At 39.9% G+C, this 26,506-nt stretch overlaps 1 protein-coding gene across 2 annotated transcripts; it reads right to left on the reverse strand.

Moving 5' to 3' along the window:
* Positions 1 to 1,430: 1,430 nt before the first annotated feature.
* LOC142107832 (uncharacterized) lies at positions 1,431 to 21,264 on the reverse strand. Of its 2 annotated transcripts, XM_075191455.1 has the most exons (5): positions 21,137 to 21,264; positions 13,829 to 14,189; positions 8,653 to 8,717; positions 6,340 to 7,417; positions 1,431 to 4,011 (listed from the first exon to the last, which is right to left on the reverse strand). In XM_075191455.1, exons 2-5 carry the CDS (start codon positions 14,154 to 14,156, stop codon positions 1,727 to 1,729), a joined length of 3,756 nt encoding a protein of 1,251 aa, XP_075047556.1. In that variant the 5' UTR covers positions 14,157 to 14,189; positions 21,137 to 21,264; the 3' UTR covers positions 1,431 to 1,726. The 2 variants fall into 2 exon arrangements, with proteins under 2 accessions (XP_075047556.1, XP_075047557.1); XM_075191456.1 differs by lacking the exons at positions 13,829 to 14,189; positions 21,137 to 21,264 and adding an exon at positions 11,811 to 11,969.
* Between the last annotated feature and the right edge of the window lie 5,242 nt (positions 21,265 to 26,506).

Raw genomic sequence — 26,506 nt, forward strand, 5'->3', positions numbered from 1 at the left:
AGACATGGGGGTATATATACTAAACTGCGGATTTGAAAAAGTGGAGATATTGCCTATAGCAACCAATCAGATTCTAGTTATCATTTATTTAGTAGATTCTACAAAATGACAGCTAGAACCTGATTGGTTGCTAGAGGCAACAGCTCCACTTTTTCAAACCCGCAGTTTAGTAAATATACCCCATGGTGTGAACTGTGTGACTTGGTAAGTATGCATACACACAAACATTATTATTATAGTTTATATAAAAAAAACGCTGACATTTTAGACAGTGTTGTACATTGAGAGGATCATAGCACAAATCTAAGCGGTGTGAGGAACATTTGATACATATGGTCTGGTTAAAAGCCGGATGGAATAGCTGTGTATTTGATGGTTTTCTTTAGTATAATGCACTGTTGGAAACATAGCCAGGACAGCTGTTCCCGATGTTTGGCGGCAGCTACAGCCAATGAGTAGGCTGTTGCGATCCCAAAGGAGGAACAGAGATGATAAAATTAATGACAGTTGAAGTCACCGGGTCCAGCAGCTGAACTAAGTTGGTATTCATTAGATCTTCCAAATAACCTTGTCTTTGTGTGATAGCACTACCATGTAATTTCCTGCTGCTTTCAGAAACTTATATTAGTGAAGAAAATTATGTCAGAGATAAGACACAGTGATAATCTAAAGCGCAGCCATCACTAGCCACCACCCACATTAATGTACGTATAAACACATGTTAAGGAGCATATTCTTAGTCCCCCTCCCTTTTTGTTGACCTCTCTCATTCCCAATTTTCTGGGTCAGGGTTTCTGCCACACAGACCTCTCTGAATCTATTTCTCACTGTCCACTTTGGCTTACACATAACTCTCTCTATACCTTGTGGTTCCTTCTCCGCCCTGCCCCTTCTGCCACTCCCTCTATCCTTATAGCTCCTGCTGCTCTTTCTTTTCACCCTATGCCTCTTCGCCTCCCCCAGAGGTCTCTCTTTCTTTTACCTAGTGCACTCTTTCCCTGCTTCATGAGTAGGCAGTGATACGACTATAGGTTGCAATGTTGCAACTATACAACGGCAGCCGTCGGGACTGGGTGCTCAGGGGACACAGGGAAAGGACACCCCTCCTTCACATCTGCTGAACAATCCATGTGGAAAACTGAAGTAGCAGCTGTTGCATTCAATTTCACTTACTCTTCCATTCTCTAGAAAGATCAGGTACTTGAAAAATTTAAAGAAGTGATATCACTTCCCAGCATCTTCTGAGTGTTGGGTCATCCAGGTGGAGATAGCCAATGTAACCAGCTCATCTCCCACAGGTGACGGGTTCTATTTTCAGTATATAATATTTCACTGCAGGCCTGTACTCAACCCTGTAGGTTTAGAGCAAAAAGTTTCAAACTTAATTAAAAAATATGTGCTTTTATTTATGGGGTGGACCATGGAATGCATCTTTTTTATATTAGAAAATAAATATGTCACATCCCAAAATACTTTCTATTTAAAATTATGTACATGTTTGTCTCTCCAATGACATATTTACATCCCAGACAAGGATGGCACATAGTGTGCCACCCCTAAAAACATTGAATTAAGATGTAGTTATATATTATACATTTCTTTGTTTATTTACATTTGAACACTTAGTAAGTTATTATTATGCTGGAAACACATCAGTCTAGTTTACTTTGAAAGTAAAAGGCCAATTTGAAATGAGAAGTTCTATTTTTTGCACAAAGACGGACGATCATAAAATACAACAAGACTGTTCCTTGTCTGTTTGCCATGTTTTCATTTCTTCCTGTTCTGAACTGCTTCCAGAACCGTTGTGCGGTACAGTTTGTACAGGTGAAAAAACAGCCTGATAAGGGGTGTTATTTTGAGAATGCAAATGTTGCTGAGATGGTCTTGAAGATAAACTATCAGTTAGTTCAATCTCTTTGGCAGTAGTGGATTCATGGCACTGTTTTGTTATAGGAGTAGATCGATTTTGCCCTGATGTTTTGCTGGTACAAAAATTAGGAGCTTTCTGAGGTAATTGTGAAGATATTAATGTGGTTTGTTCAGGGTTTTCAATATGTTGTTTATCTTTTTTTTGTTTTGAAGATGGAGATTTTTTCTGTTTTGATTGCGAAGATGTTTGTGCAGTGATGTTCTTATTTTGGAAATCCAGCATGTGATTTGACTCTAATGCCGAAGATGCTTCCACTGGAGTATTTGTAGTCAAGAAATCAGGCACTTTCTCATGTGAACGTGAAGCTGAAGATGGTTGAACTTTGTTCCTGGTCTGTTTTGTGTGTGAAGATGGAGTTCCTATTTGCCCACTGACATTTACAGTTTGTAGGCCAAGGGCTTTATCTTGTGACTGTGAAACCATAGATTTTGTTTGTTCGCACTTATTTGTAACCTGAGAGTTATTCATTTCATGTTCTGACTGTGAAACTGGAGATGCCATTTTCTGAAAGGCATTGATGGTCTGGGAATAGGGTACAGTTTGTTGGGAATCAGAAGATGTAGCCCCTATTTGACCAAAGACATTTTCCATTTGCAAACAATCCAGTTGAAATTGTGGCAGCAGAGATCCTGTTTGTTTGGACTCATTTGCAACCTGAGAATTGGTTACCTGCTGTGACTGAGGTGAAACTATTTGCCCATCTACATTTATGGCCTGAGGATCTGGTACTTTGTGTTGTAAATGAGAAGATTCAGTTTGCCCAGAGACATGTGTAGACTGTAAATGAAGCACTTTATCTTGTGGCTGTAGTGATGAAGACCCTGCTTGTTGAAGTGCATTTTCAATGTGGGAATCAGACTCTTTCTGTTGTGTTTTTGGCTCTGATGATACAGAACTTCCTAGCACATTTGTATTCTGGGTATTAGCCATGTTTGTTTGTGACTGTGAAAATTGACATGCCATTTGCTTATGCCTACTTCGATCTTGGGAGTCTTTTTCTCTTGGGTAGGACTTTGAAAGTGGAAATTCAGTTTTTTCAGACATTGCTACAAAATGTGAATCACACAAAGGCAGGTGTGGTTGTGAAAATATGTGTTCTGTATTCTCTTGTATCGTGTTTGTATATGAAGCAGACATTTCATGTGTATTTGGTTGCTGCAACATTTTGGAATGTGTATCAGAGACCGTTTGTTGTGTATGTGCAGAAAGTACTGATAGTCCAAGCACTCTGTTGTCAGTGTCCAATGTTATCTGTGCTGAATCATTAAGAGAGCTCGAGATATCTGCAGTAGGAACAGTCAGTTTCATTCCACGGACTCCTTTGTCATGAGGCACATTTTGCTCTCCTGGTACAATTGAGAAGCCTGAAGAATGTAGAATGAATTGAGGTAAATAAGAAGATTGAGATGCATTTTGTTCAGGTCCATTGTTGGTATTGGCTTTCTGCATGCCCTGGTTTGTTTGTGAAAATGAAGTTTCGGCTTGACTATGCTTCTGGTGCATTTGCTGGTGTTTTTGTATCGATGGAGGCTCTATGTGGTGCACTGTCTCATTAGTATGGTAATGCCGTACATTTTCAGGTGGAAATAAATCGCACACCATTTCTGTAGGTCTTTCAACAAAATTGCCACTGCAAGCTTGACCCTGAGACTGCTGATATGAACCTTGCCTGGGCTTAGAGAGAAATTTGAAGTTCTGAGGAAGTGCAGGCCTTTTTTCATAATCTAACTCTTGGTCCATTCTAAGATGACTGGGTTCCTCAACTGTTTTGGAGCACATAACTTGCTTTGTATAAGAATTGCCTGTCAAGTTACCAAGGCCTGTTAATGTCAAATTGATTTTGTCACCGTTTTCACCATTCTGGTTGTTTTGCAGCTTGTGTCCTGGCTGCTCTAAGTTACCGTTTGTGAATGGTCCTCCTGTGTGCTCCATCCCAGATGAGGAAGACTGATCATTGTAAAGAGGCAGCGATACAGTCTGTTGCTGTGTACTCTCCTTTTTATTCAGAGAAACACTTGGAGTAGTTGACACTACATCCTTTTTGTAGTCTTCTTTAGCGTACAAAGAATCAACATTGTCTGAAAAACAAACAACAAATTACTCACTGGCAAAATAGCATAGGAAAAATACAGTGCACCATTTGTGTTCAAATGTTCCCATATGGCCATCATACATATGGCAAAGGTGCACACCCTTATTCCACTTCATGAAAGAGCCCTAATCCAGGCATCTTATGCCGCCGTTTGCGAGATTTGTTGTCTATGATTATATATGTTGGCAAAAGTAAAAAGGAAACGTCAATGTCCTACCACTTTTCGTCAACCTACTTAATTAAAAACATTTTAAATGTTTTTAATTAAGTAGTTAAATGTTCACATTTTAATTAAATGGTTTTTTTTTTAAATTCACCTTTTTAAAGTCTTAGTTATGTCTAAAATAATTCATGTGGGTAAGGGTGTGTGTCATGTCAAGCTTTTAATTATATTGCAAATGTGCTTTCCTATATAAAGTGATGATTCCAAAGAGAATCACTGAATGGAATGGTCAACACCCAGTTTCCAGCACCTCAAGTTTTCTTCATGACAAATAATGCTCTGCTAAACTGGGAACACCTTCATTTAGAGTTAGGAGCAAAGCAGACAAAAGGGCACATTTTCCCCGTGTTGCAATGTAAGAGTGCTAATTTATGGGTTTTTGCATACATGGAAAATACTGTCTGTTTTTGCATATAGCACATACATACTGGGCAGCATTATTTTAACACTGCAAATGAGGGATGAGCTATAACAAGAGGCATCTCAACTCGAAATTTGTTCAAACATTTTACATTTACACCCAACCCGCTGTGTAATATGATTTTGTCAAGGTACAAACCTGCTCTTCTTTTTATGCTAACTCTAAATGTGCACTGTCTGTCTCTTGTAGTTCATTTGAATATCCTGTCTTTCATAAAATTTAATTTCAATTTCAAAAATTGGCGCACATGAAGAAAAAATTAATTTTTTTCTGCGCATCAACAATTTTGTTTGGTCCTATCAATGAACTTAATTGATACAATACAGTTCTTTGCAGTTAGTGGTTAGACTGCTGTAATCTAATACAGAGAGACTTGACCAATAAGAACGAAGTCACTCTGTATTGATTAGAAGCTTACAGGCCTTGTGGTTTTGGATTTCACGCAGGAAACAAGATCCCTTCCAGGATTTATAGGTGAACAATAAAGTGGAATAAGGGTGAGTTTTGTTTTTAATTAAGTCTTTTTTTGCAGGTGGATTACAGGTCCTGGTGGGCCCTGGATGGCAGGGCATGTTAATGCTTGCTGATCTACAAATGCCAGCATGCTCTGGCAGCCGTGGGTATTACGGCAGTTGTAGTTTTATAAGTGCCAGCAAAACCAAACAGTTTAGGCATGCCAGGGCTTGGCGAGGCTGTTGGGAGAAGGCCCAGAGCTTTCAGCACATGACTGTTTGCTTCTTGGGGAAGTAGCTTTTTTTGTAGGCCTAAGGAATTCTGCCCCATACTGAACAGGCTAGTGCTGTGTGACATTATCACAGGGGTACCCCATGCTGCGGGTTTATAGTGTCACCAGCCCAGCCTGTCATAGCCTAGTGCCGGAAGAGGCTTATGCCAGGGTGGACACCAAACCGTTCACCCCCCACCCCTCGATTTTAACTCTACCAACCAAACCTATAAGCGCTGGTGGTGTGAACACATGGGGGGAGGGGAGAAGGGGTTCTGATAATCATTATCATCAGCAGCATGGTTTCTGCACCAGCCCTTCTGCAACCTCAAAAGATATAGATCCTGACAGGCATATATATGCGGCTGTGCTCGGGAAAACACCTTTACTGTACACTGGCTACGCTTGTCTGCCCCTTTCCTACCCCTCCTGCTTCTATAAGGGTAAGAAGTGTCAGATACAAGCAGGTCTGCATGTGGAGCTAGGTGTACGTGGTTTTTTGTATGTACGCATATTTTACGCTAAGCCAACAGGCATACGCCCAAATACACTTCAGTCCCCAATTCTCTACAGCTAAATTATAATCAGTAACTGTTCAGTAAAGTGTGTATCAGCTGCTAAACATCAGGTGATGTGTAAACACCTTGTAATAAAAATGGTGTGGTACTAAGCTTTTTTTTATTGAACTATAATTTACAAATGGACTGGTTCCCTACAGGACATTTAAGTTGAAATGTAAAGGTATTTGCTCTTTTACCCCCGGGCAGATCCTCCAGATTCCTCAGCTTCTATTTTACATTATTACAGTCTGTTCTAAAATAAATATTTGCAACTACAGTATGGTAGCAAACAACACTTCACAACGTCACAAAAATAAAATTTGTTTCTTAGATGTGCTTTTAATATATGTATTTACAGTGTATGTTCAGAACTTTATGATACGTACCAAGATATCCATTTGCTGCGATTGATGGAATGTCTTCTGCAGGTAGTGGAAACACAAGCATTTGAACACCTACACCTTGCATTTTTACCACATCTTTCAGTCCCAGCAAGATCTGTTTCATTGAATGTAAACCTTTGCGAGCAATAGGTTGTCGGAATGTAAAAAGGTATATTTTTTGTAGTTGGAAGACTGACAGTCCATTTGTGTGCAGCTTCAATAGAGCTTGAATGTTTTGTTTGACAATGGAGCTTGTCATAACACCACTAGGTTCTACTCTAGGTTTAGACTGTATCACGTTAGTGGTGTGCATATTCAACTGTCTATTGTTGGTAACAAATTGTTGTCCATTTTGATTAAATTGATTGGTATTAACACCATTTGTACAGACTGCTGCATAGGACACGTTTGGGAGACGGACTGCTGCTGCATAGGACACCTTCGGTCGTATTTCTTGCGGAACCTTTTGATTTGTGTTGATCAAATTGGAAGAACTGTTTTTGAATGGAAATCGATTATTTGGTATAATAGTTAATTTGTGACTTGGTCCAGTTGTTGTTGGACGTGCACTGCTTGTTGCAGTTCTTGGGCAATTTGAGCTGGCATTTTTCTTAGATCTTGAGTGTGTTTTCAAAATAGGACTTGCAGATTTTAGATTTTTGATTGCAATGTTAGTACTTATTTTATTGTTAGTACTTCTTGCAGTTTTAGGTCTTGTTGATGGACCAGAGTTAGTTGAAGAACTGAACCCGGAGGTACTGTTAAGTGCAACTTTAGGTTTTGGTACGGATTGAGGGCAGTTAGAAGACCCAGAGCTTGAAGAAGAACCAAGGCTTGATGCAAGTTTAGGTTTTGTTAACTGCTCAGGCTTGTTTGATGTAGAACCAAGGCTTGTGGCAGATTTAGAGCTTTTGTCAGTGTTATTGCTTTTTGCCTTTTCAAGGTTGGATGAACATTCGCTGTTTACAGATTGAGGGTTAATTTCATGGCTTGCTGCAGGAAAAGTACTATTTGTAGATAAGAGATCTTTAGATTTAGTGCATTCTTCAGACTTTTTGCCTGTGGTGTCTGTGCAGTTTACCTGAAATAGAGAAGAATAATTTGGTGTAATATTTACAGAAACTGTTAATATTTTTTTGTTTGACCTTTGGGATGTATTTAGACTTGGTATGCATATTTGAGGCAATGGTGACATTTATGTTGACTTGTTAATGAAATTAATGCCCGGTCTCTTCCTGCTTAACATATCCGCATAACTCAGTTTTTAGCCAGATACATCCAAGTTAACTTAAGCTATTTTTTTCTCACCTTCTCTACCCTCAAGCCCAAAATATGCTCACTGACATTTGGCGAAATGAATTTAATAATTCTCATTTGTATTATTAATTTTCTCTATTAGGCAATTTGTGGAGTTATCGTTAATGCAGATGTGTGCTGGGTCTTCTGCTACATATTCTACTGCTTTATTTTCAGGATATTCCTTATATTATGATTTATTTTTGGGGCTTTGTTTGGTGTTGTATCAAAAGGGGGTATCCGGGCCATGTCAAGAAAGGTCAAGGCAACCAGGGACCATGTAATTGGAGGGCTTAGGAGATTTTCGGTAAGCTGAGGCTGGAAATTAAGTTATCCACCAAGATGAATTGTATGTGAAGAATTGTGGACACCTGCACAGCAATGTACAGTTGGTTGCCACTACACCATTTTATCTGATCCTGGTAGCCACAGTGGACCCATCAAAAACAGAATAACTCTAGGGTTTAGGGCTTCCTACAATTAGCAACACTGGGGGTATACAAACCTCAGGATATGTGCAAAGCATTAGATTGATGGGAAAGCATTAGATTGCTGCAATGTCCTTCTACACCCTTTGTAAGTTTGGATCCCTGGAGAGGATTAAATGCCAAAATATTACTCTCCTGTTGTTTGTGTGTTTCCTTTATACAGTATATTAACATGCACTTTTACTATTTAATGGGATTGTTGTTTTAGTTGCAGTGAACCTAATAGGAGTTTAAAATAAATGTGATTTATATTTCATCACTCTCGGTGTGAGCTCAGATTCCAACCATGTGTCGATACCTAGAATCTCTTTTCCATTATCCATAATAAAAGGACAGCTTAGGACAGGTTACCACTTAGACACAAATGAGGGGAGACCACCTTAAATTGGGCTTCAGGATAGTCCTTTCCACTAAGTATTATCACATGGTATTAAAAACCTAGCCCCATTTAGGAATTAAATAATTGGAATCTGCACTGTGGGGAGTATTTGTTGCTACCAGGTTTGAATATGCAATGTGCTGAAGTGTTTACCTTTTTGTGGTACTCCTGGGAAGAGCTAGGCTGTGCATGGTGACTTGTACTGACGAGGCGAACATCTGAAGAGACAAAAGTAAAACAATAATTTTTTTTTATTTCTGGTCAAATAAAAATATAGTACATGTACATTTTAATGAGAATTTATTCAGTGGAAATTTAGAAGTGGCGGTATGGAAAATGTAAGTGAATGGAATCTGATAGTTTTACAATCAAAGCAGTAGGAGAAATGGTGGTATGGCATACCGCCATATACAATCATACTTTGACCACTAGAGGGAACTATGTTAATACTGAAGCATATGTAGATGTAGACCCTCCAACAAGATTGATCGGCCAGTGGGTGTAAGCTAGCCAAGGCATTGACAGCAGGTAAAATAAGACAGTTACGGTTGAGAGCATAGCATGTGGTCCAGAGTTTTTGAGTGGGGGACTAACACAAGCCATTCAGAGCTGCAAAGACATCATATACATTTGCAGGGATGCTGGGACCTATAGCACGCTAAGCCCAAGACTGTCGATTCAAGCTTAATGAATAAATGACTGGGTACAGTCAAGTGTCATGGAGAATGACCTGATATTGAGAGACCAGTGAAGCTGTTGAGGAGGAAAGTCTAGAGATAGAAAGTAAGAATGACTATTCTCAAGGCATGGAGTCCCAGTTGCTGTGTGAATCCTGTGAGCCACCGTTGATTATTTATTTGTAACTTCTAAGAATGTTATGGAAGGGTTCAGTAAGGAGTGAAAGTTATTTAAAAATGGTATGGCACTCAGTATTACCAAAAATGTTATGTAAACTGCATCTATACTTAGGTCACTAATAACTAAACTGATCTTTAAACTTGAATGTGCCAGGACGCCTTTAGCTCCCAGAGCACAAGTATAAAAGAGAAACTGAGAGTCTGGAAAACTCTAAGTGAGTGGTATGTGCAAATGTGGAGAGCGCTACCTCCATGCCTATGCATTGCATATTTTTCCAGAACACCATACAATTATGCCTCGTTTTGCAGGTCATGCTAATCTACACATTCTGCAATAGTAACTTAATTTGTTGTTTTTGTACTGTGCAGTCTTATGCTCGACCTAATTACGAGGATCACATTGTGAAAACAAACAAAACTCAAATTGTCAGGTCTGAATAAGCCTTTTAATACCTCAATATAAACTCATATGCAAACCCTTTTCTATCTCATCGTGGAGTGAACCCCTGCAGTTTGGCAGCAGAATACCTTGGATGGCAGAGATGCCTTGCCTCCTGGCCACCTGCCTGCTTTCCACTCTCCCCAGTACCTCTCTTCATATAGTCAAAATATGACCCATCACATCCAGCGGCCAGGAGGAAGTGCCTTTCATAGATTGTCCGCAGAAGGAAAAGCACAGTGCGTACTGTGTGTCTCTGTGCACTTCCTCATGCAGTAACTGTGTGAAGTGAAGGAGTGCAGGTACTGGTAAAGGGAGACACATCTCAGGTGATGAAGATGGCAGTTGTCCAAGGCAGAGCTGAGGCAGCTGATAGGGCTGGAGGGACTCAAGCACTGTCATAAACAATGAATTACTCTAGCCATTATATTGTGATTTGACGAGTAAGAAGAAACTGGAAAATCTCTGAAGCTGATGTAGTTGAATCAGGCTATATCCTACACATCAATAGAAAATTAGTAAATATTACATGCAAACTGTTAGTAGAAAAAAGTAAAGGGATTGCTGTACAAAACAGAAACTGGTTAAGAATTATAAATACATTCCAAATGACAGTTGAATCTACCTGCACTCACAGGGTCACAGGGCCTTATTTAGAGTTGTGCTTACTCCATATGCACGTTGAAAAAGATGTACTTAAAAAAAAATGTACTTGCATGTGTATGTTGAGTCAGATGTATCTCAAGATGTGCCCAACTTAAAAACTGTGGTATTTATGCCAGGAGTACAAAAGTGTGTATACTTCCGCTTAACGATAGTACAGAGTTGCAGCTAGACAGTGTTAGCAGTATATATTAAAGTCAGATTATCCTATTTGTACACAACATAATATTGAAGTGATGTTTCATATACACAAGAGAATAGTGTCTTGACTGTTATAAATAATTGTGAAAGTCACATTTTCCATATAAAGGGGGTAATTTAGAGATAGGCGCATTTGCCTTAAAAGTGGCACACTTACATTTTTATTTAGAATTGCACATTTCTTAAGAAAATACGTTTTAAAGTACATCAGTACATGCTTTAAGTCTATCATGATGCGGCTGCATACTCATTTTTATATATATGTAAAAAAGTAATGAAATGAAAAAAAGAACGTGTCCCTCCCCCCAAGTGATCTAAGCACCAGTGTCCATAACCCATTGATTCTAATCCGGAGGGTCGAACAGCGTAGGCTCTCTGAGCAAAGACAGAAACAAGCACCAGGCTATGACAGGCTGGGCTGGGTAAACTATAACAGGGAAACATGCAGTGTGGGGTCTCCTCATAGCAGTGGGGCACAGTCCCAGCCTGTTCAACACGTGGCTGAAATCCCTAAGGGAAAAAGGCTGCAAAAAAAATTAAATAGAAAATGCCCTAGGAAAAGAAAGCCTCATACTCAAAGCACTGGAGATCTTCCCAACAGACCTGGCCAGTGGATGTTAGGATGGTAATGTGTTAAAGTAAGAAAAAAAAAGTGTGGCACTACTGGTTCCAGCAAGCCCTGGAAGCCATGAACTGCTTGGGTATGCTACTCCAATTCCTCGTCCACTACTTTATTAATCACTTAATTCCAAAGCTATGTATTTTTTCTTCTTTTCCCGCAAAAAATAGAATGACAATTTTTTTTTTTTTTTAACAACAGCTAACTGCTCCTTGTGCAGCCCTGACGCAAATGACAGGCCAGAAGGCCTCCCTGTAATTAACCAATCAATTGGTCAGGGCATGAGCAGCCGCTCTGATTGGTTAGTTGCGGCTAGACCATACATGGGGACGTCAATAAAACCACAACTAAATAATTTTCCAGCAGCAGTCCAAATGGAAATGACAAACACTTTAATGCGAATAAACGGCTGCCACTTGATATAATGTAGCAGTGACGCTAATGAGTAAAGTAGTATCAGCCGGCAATGTCAATACACAAGCAGGCAATCAACCAAGGCCTTCAATGCGTTTCAACAGAAGTGACTTCTTACTGAAATGCGTTGCGAGGGACTGCCTATGTGGAGGAGAAGACACCATTCAAGGTCACCCATAAAGTGATTGTCCGCTTCCCAGAATTTTCTCAGATGGTCTTCTTTTATGCGCATACCATCTCCTATCTGGTAGGCTGCATCCTTGCATGTGTGGAAGTTTTATTTGTATTAGGTCCTGAAAATATATATTTTAAGTAAATGTTTTTAATTGTATTGGGAAATGTAATAAAAGCTAATGCACTAACAGAGTTCTCTCTTCCCTTACTGGTTAATAAACGGATGATACTACATTGTATTTGGATTTACTAAATACTATAACAACAGAAGTGATCCTGAAGGTTAATTAATATCCCTTTGCGGATGTGAATAAAGAAATCTTTGTAGATGTCCAGAAACGGATAATTTAGTTGAGTAAGTGCATAAGCAAAGGGCGGGTTGTGCCTATCTGCAACAGAGGTGATTTTGAGGCTGTATAGAGAATATACACAGACAATCTGAGTCTTCTACCTTAAAAACATTTGAGAAGTTTCAGTTTCCTAAATCAGTGTGTTTCACAGTGGTAATAATACAATTTTTGCCTACATATTACACAATATATTTTTCTTTTTTATTTATTGTTGCAAACGCATATAAATAACTTTTCATTTCGAGTAATAGTAAAAAGTAACCTTACTACAATGTATATTGAGGTGCCTGTCTCTACCCTTAGCGGTGTTTTCCACTCACCACTATGGAATTGGTACATAGACCATAATACTGGCACCCACCACTTGGGACCGCTTAAGACTCTTATATTAATTGTTGTTATCCGAGCATTTATCCTGCTTCTTGATAAGCTTAATTGTGAACACACTTGTCCCTATATGGACTTTGTCTGTGGACTGGAACACATAGTGACTTCACAATTTGAGACTTTATTCATCATCCATCCGTAAAGTTCATCATATCCTCCAAACTGCTCTCTGTAATAGTTTAATGGACAATAACTACCTATTTATACAGTTTGAGTCAATTCTTATTTCTTGTGCTGATATTTTTTATAGCTCTGGCCAGAACATTCTCTGTGTACCATCAATGATGAAATTACCTTTGATTATATTTGGGCAGTCTGTTATAACTATGTAGTAATAACATCACTGGTGTTATCCCTACTTACTGCTTACTATTTAGGTCACTTACAACATCCCACTTGATTTGTACATACATTACACCTGCATAATTATACCATACACCATTGTTGCACATAAGCACCGTGGAGTTACAAATAGTTTGTCATTTCAAGTACTGTTGTGCAGTTTGGAGGAACAATAGAGGACTTGTGAAGCATAATGAAGATTTTTGGAAAACACATTTAAAAAAAAACCCCATTGCAGGCTCATATATACTCACTTTATAATTTAAATTGTGAAGGAAACAAAGATGACTAAGAACATGAAATAAGGTAGAAACAAGGAATTTCCTTATTTCACACCTAAGGAGTCTGAGCTTAAATTAAAAGATTTTTGTATATGGACATTTTAAATTAGGATTAGTTTAGGTTTATCACAAGTGCCATCATCCTTATTGTATTTTGTATACCCACAAGAGATACACCTCCTTAGTGGCGTATCTTGGGAATGCGTCCATATCGAATTACGTTGCACATGCCTTAATGCTTGCCTGCCCTGTACTGCCTCTCCAGGGGTAAGGGGGTACAACAATCTAAATATGACTCCAAAGACATATTGGTAAGTTAATTGGCTGCTAACAAATTGACCCTAGTGTGTGTGTCTTAGGGAATTTAGACTGTAAGCCCCAATGGGGCAGGGACTGAAGTGAGCGAGTTCTCTGTGCAGCGCTGCGGAATTAGTGGCGCTATATAAATAAATGGTGATGATGATTTGTGGTGCACATGAGCTGTACGGAAATGCATATGTTACACAAAAAAAAAAATATGTACATCCAACACTAAATGAGGCCACTAATGTGAACATGAGATTTGCTTTCGCTTAGCACTTGTGAAGTCTTTTCATTTTTACCTGATAAAGGTTCCAAAATACGTAAAGATACATTGCAAAACTGTGAAATGTTAAGATCGTTGGCTTGAGATGAATTGTTTTCTCTGAACAGCAGATGAGGTTCGGAGGGTGATCGACAGTTTATGAAAGGTTCACCATCTAACACGGTTATCTCCACTAAATCTTTCATGTCATCCAACAACTTTCTCAGGGATGTGTAGCCATAGTTCACCAGCTTAAACTGATATCCATGGATCTGATGGAAGAGTCCAGCAAATTCTTGAAATGACACCCTTCCTTTTTTTTCCAACACAACAAGGTAAATCTCTGACTTTAGAACCTCATCCATGTTGCAGCTGAAGAAATGGCATAGACAAATTTGCTGCCAAAGGGTAAAACAAAAGGAAAAATATGAATGAATAGGAGAAACAAAATTTAATTATCTTTGTAAAAGCTTCAAGCAAAGAGAAACCAGTTAACATATTTTACTGTTCACGTTAAAGATAAGCATAGTGTGTCACAATTATGGTTTATTTTACTTTCATGCATCGTTAAGGGTCATTTATAAACTGTAAAATCTGCAGACCCACAAGTGCATCTACTTGTTCCCAAAGAGAATTTCAATGTGCAAATCCACTTCACAATCTTTCTGTGCCTTGTTCTGTGGTTTGGTGGAGAAACAGAAAAAAGCACAGGATGGAAACAATAAAAATGTCATATTAAAGTCCAACCAACTACTGTTTTAGGACCACTTCCTTAATTCATTATAACTTATTTTTTCTTCTATTTTACCGCTTGGTTTAGCCTTGGTGAAGCAGCAAGATGTCCTGGTTATGGTGCCAATGACGGGTAATCACTTTAAAATTAACAGAAGTGCGTATACGCTCATGAAGAATCAATCAGGGAGAGACACATCATCACAGCCCTCGTAAGCACCACAACTGGAATGCTCTGCAGCTGCTATGTAGAAGCTGACAACAGGAAGGAGAACGCTGTCATGCTTCACTAGCATGCAGAAGCATCAGAGCTATAAACATAAAGACTTATCATCCTATCTACTCATTTATCTTACCAGCAGGCTGACAACCCATCAACTTAAACAAAACAATCTCCCAGGAAGAAGTAAATTGAGACTGAATTTCCAGCTACAAAGTCAATTGATACATTAGTCCTCATAGACCATCTAGAACCACACAGTAAGTAATCACACCTACGAGGCAAGTCCCACCTGTTGTACCCCAGATTATTCCCTCGAATCACCCTATTTATATTGTACCACTTCACTCCATTTCCAGAGATATATTTATAATAGCATAATAGGGTCTATATCTGTTCTTTTAAGAACAAATACAACCTTAAAAGCAAACAAAGACGGCATATGCAAGAGCCATCACACCCACACTCATCATGGGCATTCTTTACACAGTTTAGCAAATCCAGAAGAGCAATGTCAATCAGTTGTTCTGCTAAAATCAAAATCTGAATGGTTACACATAGAACTAATTCATACTTTTGGCCTCCAGTCCAAGTCTTGTTGACAATGCCCACATTTACTTCTCCTTCTGGGCCTACTATTTTGTGTGACCACCTAAAACTCAACATGTCTAAACCAAAGCTTATCATATTCCCTCCTCCTAGTGTCACCATCTCCCCTCAAATCAACCTCACTGTCAGCACCACCACAATTCCCTCATTCTCCCAAGCCCACTTCCTAAGTGTCGTCCTTGATTCTGCCCTCTGCTTTACTGCTCACATCAATTCTTCCTCTCGGTTGTCACGAGCCGCAGCGGTACTCACAGCCGCCGTGGCTCGCTTCCTGTGTCCGCTGGTATTTCCGCCTGGGACTCGACCATTGCCAAGGCAACGGTCGGATGCTAGATTCCCCCGGCGCCGTGTCCTGGCAAGTTAGGGCAGCCAGGTGTGTGCGCGCAGCGCTCCACCTGTGGGCTATTTTATGTGGCATGGGCGTGTGTAATTCAGAGCTAGGCTCTGATTGGCTGCCTATAGTATTTAGGGCAGTGAGGTCTGAAGCCTCACTGCCGGTTATAGCTTTTCTGTAACAGTTCTGCCGATGTGCTTGCTCCTAGTTCCTGTCCTGTGGCTACTCTGTCGGATTTCTCGTGTATGACCCCTTGCTTGGATTTGGACCCTGCCTGTTTGCTCGTGACCCTGACCTTTCTTGCCTGTACTTTGGACCTTGCCTGTGACCTCTGACCTCGGCTTGTTTTTTGAATACGCTGTCTGCTGCCGGCCCTCGACCCTTGCCTGGACTTCACTCCGCTTTCCTGGGTTCTCCCCATCCGGTACACATTTCACGACCCTCTGTTAGTCTGCGGCCAAGTCTGTCCCCACCACTAGGGGCAACAGTGAACACCAGACTTTCAGAGCAGACTCCGGGTTTTTCTGTACTGGTTAGAGGGACTCCTAACATCGGTCCTGTCACTTCCACCTTAGAAATACAGCTATAATACACCTTTCTGTTACGCAAGATGCAATCAAAACTTTTATTAATTATCTCATGACTTCCCTCCAAGACTAATGTAACTTCCTCTCTCATCTATCCAGACTTCAATCCATCCTAAAGGCCACAGTAAGACTAACCTACATCCCTTGTTGCTCCACATCTGCAGCACAACTCTGTAAGTCCTTACAATAGCTCCACATATCCTTCAGAATCCAATTGAAATCACTTACCCTCACATTTTTGTCAGGTCTGCCTCTGACCTGTGTCTTGCCTCCTCTATAATAACCACCTCTCATTCCTGCCTACAATACTTACTCTGTGCCACTACCCACCTATGGAATTCCCACGTAATCAGATTCTTCCCCAGTATTCCAACCTTTAAAAGCAATTTGAAATCCCACTTCTTTTCTAGAGTCTGTCCTACTTCCACCTATACTGTTCACACTGGTACACCCTCTCTGCTTTCTCAATTGTATGTCATTATTTTACGTATGCACTGATTCACCCACTGTCCAAGCTGTCAAGCAAAAATCAATGACTATAATCATGATAATCTGAAATTAGTGAGGGATTTGTTCTAACTTCTCCCGTCACCTTGTAAAAACTGATGCAGCTCTGCAGATGCCACCATTTCAGCCTGTAAATTCATACACTTCCCCAAAAAATAGGCTCATTACATAAATTTAGACACATAAATCTCACAGAAGAGAACTTGCTCTGCAGTTTTGCATTGTGGAGGTTTGTAAATTATCTTTGCTATGTATCGTTTTACAGCTGGAGAAGCGTAGACACCATAAAGAGTATCTGTCAGCTACACACAACTGCATATTCAACATCTATCTGAACATACAAACACAAAACTAAACATGTGCTATAAATATTTGTATTAATGAGAGTGTGAAGTGCTCATGTAGATGAGCCCATCATAAAGCTCCCAGCTTTCAGTATATTGTTTTGGAATGATCACAAGGTCAGTGTGAAAAATAATGCTTAAAGTATAAAAAGATTAAACTATTTATCACACAGACATCGAGGGGCACAGTGTGGATGTGCTCCCCTCATCCCATCCATAAATGTGCTGTGGGATATGTTTTAATTTAATTGCTGGCAGAGTGTGCCTTGTGTATAGCACTGTAAATGCTGAATGCCTGAAGGTATATGTATGAAAACTGTTTAAAGCTACAATATATCTAGTAAAAAGTGGTAGTGCAGGAATCCCACCAGCAGGAGTGCCCTCCACCCGCCCCCCCCAATGATGACAAGTTACAGACGTCTAACGACACCCCGTAAAATTGGAAAATAAAGCGTTTGGCAAGAGTCAACCCGTAAAAATGTTTATAGCTGATTTCCTCAGCAATTATACGAGGTATGTCTATTAAATAACGAGACTATGATTCCACCTAGTAAACAAAGCAGTCAGAACCGGGTATAACTGCATACGTAATAACCTTGAAACGGTCTGAACCTGCATGACAAGCTGCAACACTCTATGACATTCAGTTGATTGTGAGTCGCCATTTAGTTTGGTTGTGTTTTCTGTAGAGTGCCGAGAAAAATGCTAAGTTTAAAAGTCAAACAACGTGTCAGTTTGAAATTTGTAGTAAAATTGCACAAAACACCAACAGAATGTTTTCAAATGCTTACTACGGCCTATGGGAATGACTGCCTGTCTCGTGCGCGTGTGTTTGAGTGGCACAAAAGATTGAGCGAGGGACGTGAGAATGTTGAAGATGATGAACGCCCTGGACGACCTTGCACCTTTGCACTTCAAATGTAGAAAAAAAATCAGTCAGATTGTTCGTAAAGACCGCTGACTCAGTGTTCGAATGATAGCTGAATCCGTGGACATTAACAACGATACCGTATGGAAAATTTTGCGTGAGGATTTAACATTACAAAAGTTTGTGCAAAGATGGTCCCAAGGGTTCTCACACCAGAACAAAAAGAACGTCACAAGGAATGTTGTGCTGACATTCTGCAGCAACTTGACACAGATCCAAACCTGTTTCATAAAGTAATCACTTGTGATGAGACCTGGAAAACACTGTCATCACTAAGAATGAAAAAAGCTTGTCAAAGCAAGTCAAAATTCAAAGCAATGCTCATTGTTGAAGGGTGTAATTTTGGAAGAATGGGTTCCAGAAGGCACAACAGTAAATCAGCATTATTATAAGGAAGTTTTGAAAAAGCTGAGAGAAAGAGTCAGAAAGAAAGGGCCGCAACTGTGGAAAAATGGTTTCTTTCTTCACCAGGACAATGCACCTGCTCACACAGCACTTTCTGTGAAGCAGTTATTGACCGACAAACACATTACTACACTTGAACTTCCTCCATATTTGCCCGATTTAGCACCTTGCGATTTTTATCTTTTCCCAAAAGTTAAATCAGTGCTTAAAGGGACACATTTTGAGTTAGTTGATTCTGTAAAGAAAACGGCAGATATGTTGAAACAAGTGACAGAAATTAATTTGCTCCATGCTTTCAACCAGTGGAAAACAAGACTACAGCGATGTATTAGCAGGAGCAAATGCAGGATTCGAGGAGGGGGGTTTCCACGCCACAATACCTGTGGGCGTGTCCAGCATGTGTAGGGGTGTGGCTACAAACACACACCGGGTCAAACACACAGACATGTAAACTGTCCCATACACAGATAAGCACAAACTCACATATACACAAACACGCAGGATTAAACACACAGACATGTAAGCTGTCATATACACAGACTCACACACATACACATACACAAATTCTTACTTTCTTCTTCTGCTGTCTCCTGCATAACACCCATGCTGGCCGTGTGGGAGGAAGGGGTGGGGCCAAACTGCCAGCAGAGAGCTGTGCTCACACAGCAGGGGACTGACTGGGAGATGATCACAAGCTACAAGCAGTAGTGGCTGGTCCTGGGAGAGGGGCCAACCACTGTAAGCATACGGCACCCCAGGTAGGACAGGGGTTTCTGGGGACTAGGAAACCCCCCCTGGGTGCGCCCCTGATTAGTACAAATGGGGAGTATATTGGTGCAAATGGGGAGTATATTGAAGGGGACAAACATTACATTTGCAATAACAATAAATAAAGGTGAGTTATTTAATCAGTCTCGTTATTTAATAGACATACCTCGTATTGGTAGTTCTAACAGTACATTGTGATTAGGTTTTTGCACAGGCTGTACTAATAATGTTAGATCTTTCAAAACTATATCAGGAACACTTTAATATTGGGCTCACAGTTTGCATTCCACCCATTTAGGAATTGTGAGCAAAATTGTCCAGATTGGGTCATTTATTTGCCAATGGGAAGAACTGGATATCAATATGAATTTGGTCAAACACATTTCACCTTTTCTATTCTGTACTTAAAGAAAAGTGACAAGGTCATCTTTCATTTCACTTTGCTAAATATGTCTAAATGTGTCTCATTCTTCTTATGGGTAAAGTGTAAAAGAAAACAAAATGGACCATACAAAATGTCATAATGTATAAGTAACTGTGCAGTTCCTTTATAAAGAATTCATTTTATCCTACCATGTGCTCTTTGGAGGTTCCAAAATATGGCTACCAGCTGCACACACACACAGGGCCGGTGCTAGGATCCACGGCGTCCTAGGCATTTTTAAAAAAGCGGCGCCCCCCCCCCTGCAAAAATCGCCGCCCTCCTCCCTCCTCTCCTTACCTTGTCTCACCACCGCCGCCTCTCTGCTCCGTCTCCTCCCCTCCACTCACTGACACTAGTAAGTGGAGGGGAGGAGACGGAGCAGAGAGGCGGCGGTGGTGACAAAATAGCCTCTTCTCCCCTCCCCGTCCATCTGAATGCTGTGCAGCGGCCGTGACAGGTATGGTCAGCGGTCGCCGCACAGTTTTAAAGTCTTTTAGAATTCTGTGGCGCCCTCCAGAGCCTGGCGCCCTAGGCAAGTGCCTAACCTTGCCTAATGGGAGCGCCGGGCCTGCACACACATAGAATCATGGCTCTCACCATGTCATGTGAAGGCAGATGGGTGAGGAAAGAATTTCACAGAACACAGACCAGACAGAGCTCAGAGGGGCATTACAAATCCTCTCTGTTCAATACATCATGTGCCATGTTGCTATGGTTGCCATGGTAGCTCATGACACTGTGCATCATTTTAAATCATAAATAGCACCCTGAAGAAACAAGCCAAGGAAAAAGTATTGCCTGCCACAGAGACTTATGTTAAAAACATACCCATTTCTTCTTAATGCAAATTTAGAAACAATTCTAAAATAACATTTGCTTACAAAGCACCAGCAGAAAACAGGAAACAATGTGCATGGGTCTTGTGAGCACACACACAGAATGCAAACACACTGACAAAAAAGATATGGAAAAAAGGGGTAATCAACCTTTTCAGTTGTAGTTAAGGGGCAACTCCCAGTATGACCAGCCAGACACCATGCAATAAATCATAATTTTACAACTGGCAATCCACAGGTTGCTTAAGCATGATATCAGTAAGGTTGCCACCTTTTCAGCATTCACTGGGACAGTTTTGTTTTAGCAAGTATTGCCAAGGCTTGAAAATATAGTTTGGTTTCAGTGGTATTGAATAACAGCCACTTTAAAGAGATACAGGCCAGAGTAAAAATGATATATTTGCCTACTATTGAGAACACATAAAGCGGGGAGGCTAAATTAGAATAAATGGAAGCATAAATAATTTCAAATTTGTAAATAACAAATATTCACCCTTACAAAAGGTTTCCATGCATTTGAAAAATATTATGGGAAAAGTTCATAAAAGCACATCTCAATTGTATGCAATTTTCAAAGAACATATTATTCCATAATTACTAATATCATATATGTAAAAATTAAAATGTGAAAAAAGTTTAGTCTCTACTTACAGATTAGATTGACATGCTTTCACCTCCAACTGAAAGCATTATGCAGCTCTTCACCTTTCCATCACACTGGGGTAATAACCAGATTGTACAGCGATCTCTGTTCTTTGTTTTTCAGAGTGCTGATCATTTCCTCTTCTATGGCTTGAGTTTCGTTTCAGCAGCATTACACAGAGTCACATGTTATAGGCAGCCAATGACCGATCAGCTTCCTCACACACTGTTTTCTGACATTGTTACTTCAAGAACTGGAATTTCTTGTGATACAAATGGTAAAACCGTGTCACTTGGAGATTTGCACTGACTATAGTCACTGTTATCAGTCTGTCGACACAAATGATATTATTGTTATATTGTACAGGCATTCAGTTACAATGGCAGATGTAAATTGTAGCAGCCCCTAAGAATAAATGACATGTGATTATTACCAGGATGAATCACCAAATTACCACCGGATTTCATAATGATTTTATGTTTTAAAATAGCAATGCTCTGCCTCACATAAAGTGAAAGGGGTTCCCCAGTTAAAAATAATTGTTATTCCATCTGCCATCTAATTATCACACACCCAATGGTAAATTATTTTATTTATACTTACATAGCTGTTGATAACTGGCAGATTAGTGACTGCAGAACACTAATTTCTCAGCCATCAGTTTGCATGGTAAAAAAAATAATTTCCATGCATCTCACCTGATCACCTCATGCACTATATTTGTGTTAGTGCTATCCTGCAATATAATGTGCTAGCATATTTGGGGACACATTTATCAATATTTGTAAAAAAATCGTTTTCAATCCTTATCGCATCGATAAGGATTGAACTATTTCTCAAATGTATTAAAAAACCAACACAGGAACAGCAGTTCCGATAAACTGCTGTTACTGTGAAAAAAAACGTACCACTCCATCTTCGTAATGCGATCCTGTGTGGCTTCTTCGTTCCTCCTGTCAAATCCTGTGCGCATGCGCCGATTGATAGCTCAGGCATGCGCACAGGAATCCAAACGGCACTGACCCGAAGGACCTGGGTCCTGTGACATTGCTGTACATGCGCTTTACAGTGCTGAAACCGATCAGAAATGGTCGTCTGAGCTGGTGTACATTACCACAAGTGTAAAAGTTTTTACAAAAGTTGGTAAATTGCGGTACATAGACATCTATGGGGACTGCTATGTATTTCGAAAAAAAATGCAAAGCAGCAGATATCTATGATATCTGCTGCTATGCACCAATCATAAATTTGAACAGTACTTAGATTTGCGCCAAAAAAATGATTGATAAATCATAGCACCTTATAGTGTATGTGACACTGGATCACTGTGAGGATAACTAAATGCAAACTTGCCTATTTTTTACATCTGCTCTCCTTGGAGATGCTGAAGCCAGATACAAACAGATAAGTTATTGAAGTTATCCATACCTTGTAATTGGGCTGAGTTAGGCTGGACAGTTCCGATTTGATGGGACGGTCCCGCATCCCAATTATCAGGACTTTGGCCCAATTTGGGGACAGTCAGGCGATTTGTCTCACAGAGTGATGCCCTTTTTGATGCCGAGAATACCACCGGCAGGTGTATGTGACATTGAAGGGGTGTTTTTAAGGGAGGGGTAGGGGGCTAACGAAAGTGCTGACAGAGTGCATCCCCATGGTGACGCACTCTGTCTATCTGACCACGCCTGTGTGTGCTTCTGTTACAAATTTTAAATCTTTAATGTTGAGTGGTGGTAAAATATGTGTTGACACAAATTCATGGTGTAATTTGCATAATCATGGCATGACCCTCCCCACCCACTTTGCACACTAATCTCTTCTGGGAGCTTAACCTGCTCCTCTAGAGGTCCTTGAAGTCTGTTAATAATCCAAGAGTCTCCTTAACATCTTGGAAGAGTAGGAAACTATGATTAAACAGTAAGGGTTAACCTGAAAAAAGACTTCCCTATAAGGGTAAAATAGTAGGATGAGTTATATAGTAGTTTGACCTTGGTTCTCAAGATAAAAGATATATTATCTAGAGAAATGTTCACCAAGTATCTATAATATGTGAGAAGTAGACAGTACAAAGGTCCTTTATTCTCTATATATCTGGGTTTTTTTAAATGAAAGTATTTGTATTTGCTATGCAAGCTAATTTTATCATTTACTGCAAAGTAGTTTTTTTTATTTAAATCTTTATTGAGTATACGTGAATGTGGTACAAATTTTGTTAATCGTACATGACCAAAAATACTACTTTGCAATAAATATTTGCAATGTGTTATATAGAACAACGCTATAAGCAAGAACTGATCATGACATAAAAACTGGGGAATGAAGGGGGGGTTGCATAGTTGTTATTTAACCTCACTGCTCCCAGACAATAGCCTACTGCACAAAGTGTGTAGGTATGCCTGGGTGACTTGATTGTGCGCCATCCACTACCCTAGCAGTGTCCTGGGGGGTATCTGAGGAGACGACAAGAGCAAAAATGTCTTCAGCAGTATAGAGTGCATTTTGCTTACTAGAATCTTTAAAATCTACCCTTTGGAACCATGTTGCACAGAACTCCTTGTAGTTGTCTTCTACTGCCAATTTTTTTTACATATTTATATAGAAATCAATTCTTTCACACTACTCCCTCCAAGTTAAAGAAGAAGAGGACCTCCATCAGACAGGAAAATATGATTTTGCTGCTTTATTGAGATGAGATTTCCATAGGGACTTTTTGTGACTTGATATAAGAATATTGAAAAAGTAACAAAGCCAATATTGAGACTTATTCCCCCACTATCTATGTGAATGGGTGTTTCTGTGAGTGATTTGTATCTCCAGAAGTTATCTGGTGTAGTACCTGGGAACATTCTACTAAGTAGACTTGGACATCTACACCATCTGTTACAATATTGGCATTCCAACTCTTAAGACCTGCAGAACCAGTCTTCAACTATAGCAGCCACCATTGTTATAGAACGTGAGTTGCTAACCAATACTTGGGTGCCACCAATTCTTAATCTCTAGTGCAGGCTTAGGGTGACACAGGGAGACCCAAAGAGAACATGCACCATTGTCTAACAAAACTCCAGAAAGAATGGTGCACAACAGAATTCAATTCAAATGTGAAATCAGGGCAGGTTGAGTTCTAGCAAGTTCAAAATAAAACCCAAAGGTCGTGTAAGCCAGAATTCAAGCAAAATCAAAACTGCAATTAAAAGGTCGGGGCAGGCAGAGTACTAGCAAAATCCAAAAAGTCGAGATCAGAATCCAAAATATCCAAACAGAGAACTATAGAGACAAGCACAGACTAGCATAGATAAACTACAAGCACATGATGCAAGAACATAGCAGTGCTCAGTGAAGAAACTACACAGAACAATGATAAATAAAATGAAAATAATTCTCATAACATGAACCTATCTTTCTTTTTAGTGCATGGCCAAATGCAGTAAACATTACATTGCCATTTCCATGTAGGAAATACCTTTTATATGTAACCCCCGAACCCAGACCTTATCAGGTGGGTCCAGAGAGTTAACTAATATGGTGAATGGAGTGCTGAACCTTAAGCTGTGAGAAAACAGGAAATTACATCATTTCATTCCAAAAATCAGTGATTTGAGAGTAAAACCCCAGGAAGAAGAGAGAGAGATGGAGAGAAAAAGAGAGAATTTGTTACACACAACAAAAAATACTCATATTTTAGAGAGTGCCTTGATACTCATTTATTCTATGAAATTATTCATTTTAATGCAGCTACGTACCTTGTTTTTATTATACTGTGTATGTATTTTGTATTGTTTATTTTTTAAAGGTAATCATCCATTATATTCATTATAAAGGAAGCAATGCAATTTTAGAATATAAAGATTTTCAAATGCATTTACTTCTTTTTGTGCTATATCCAATAAAATGCTATAAAAGTTTTATATTTATCCACCTCACCCACAATTATAAGACAAAAAAAAATAATAATAATTCAGAGCCAGGCAGAAGTCACAAGCCAGGTGGAAAATTTAGAGGTCAAAGACAGGCAAAATTCAAGACCAGATAATCCACCAAAGGGGCAGGAGCAGGCAGGACATGAGCCTGGAAAAAACCCCAAAATATTATGTACATTCTCGGCACACAAAACAAAAAGTGTCAGGCTCAGCACTGATTGCATTACCAGAGGTAATGCAGAGGTGTTGAAAGTGTATGGTGTATGGTGTATGGTGTATGGCCAAGTCAATGGTCGGACGCCATGTATGTGTAACAGCGCGCCCCAGCAGATAGTACAGCCGGGCGCATGCGCTGATTGCCTCCCAGCCTGTGGGCTGATTAATAGGGCTACTAGTGGCATTATTCTGGGCATGTGTATCATTACAGGGCTAAACCCTGATTGGTTGGTCTGTGTATTTAAGGCAGGGGAGGGCTTAGCCTCCATGCCGGTTATAGCGCTTCTGACCCAGTCTTGCTGACCTGCTCCTGTTTGTTGTACTCTGTCCTGTAGATACTCTGCTAGATTCTCTGTGTATGACTCCCGCCTGGATTTTGGACTTTGCCTGTTTGCTCCTGACCCTGACCCTTTGGCCTGTACCTTGGATTCTGCTGGTTTGCCTGTGACCCTGACCTTTGGCGTGTTTATTGACTACCCTGCTTGCCTGTGACCCTTGACCTTGGCTAACATCTGACTATCCGTTGCTTTCTATTCAGCCTCCTGGCCTGCATTACCAACCCACACTACACCTGGAGTTAAGTCCTGGGGGCATCTGAGTACCGGTGAGCACATTAAGCTCTAAGGGAAAGGCGGCTGCTATAGGTGAAGTCCTCCGCCATCTAGTTCTGTGGGTTGGTGATCAGACCAGCAGCCTAACAGAGAGTTAAAAAAGATACGTTTAGATAAGTGGCATAGTCCACATTAAGACACCCCCAGAACACCACATTAACATGTTATGAATGCAGATTTTCATCAGAATAAAAGTCTGAAAAAATTAGGCATTAACTTTAAACCACCATGGATAAACTTCATTTTTCACAAAATGCTGCGCTCCTTGCACTTTTTAGCCCCTTTGTTACTCACAGAACCCTAGTTACAGGAGAGCTGGGTACTAACATGTTCAAATAAAGGTTAAGCTCACTGGAAACCACTCTCTCAGTTATGTTTTAAACTCATGCATTTATTTTATATGTGTTTTAACCATAGTTTATGTTATGTATGTATTCATTGTGTTGTTAACTCTAATTCATGTTTGCCCTAGTACCAGGACAGTATAAGAGGGATAGTCTGCCACCCAATGATCAACTTACCATTATTGTCTCTAAATTCTAGTATATAAAGTGAATTACTCTCTGCCTTTCGTTGCTCCATTAGTTCTAAGGGCTAATCCGAGCTGGTTCATCTATGTGCTATAATTAGT

Source organism: Mixophyes fleayi, chromosome 11 (assembly GCF_038048845.1).
Source record: "Mixophyes fleayi isolate aMixFle1 chromosome 11, aMixFle1.hap1, whole genome shotgun sequence".
Taxonomy (NCBI): domain Eukaryota; kingdom Metazoa; phylum Chordata; class Amphibia; order Anura; family Limnodynastidae; genus Mixophyes; species Mixophyes fleayi.

Coding starts and splice junctions, on each gene's coding strand:
- LOC142107832 (XM_075191455.1), bottom strand. CDS start 14,156: ATGGATGAGGTTCTAAAGTCAGAGATTTACCTTGTTGTGTTGGAAAAA. Junction 8,718..13,828: donor TATTTTGGAACCTTTATCAG/GTAAAAATGAAA, acceptor TTGTCTCTTCAG/ATGTTCGCCTCGTCAGTACA. Junction 7,418..8,652: donor CCCAGGAGTACCACAAAAAG/GTAAACACTTCA, acceptor TCTCTATTTCAG/GTAAACTGCACAGACACCAC.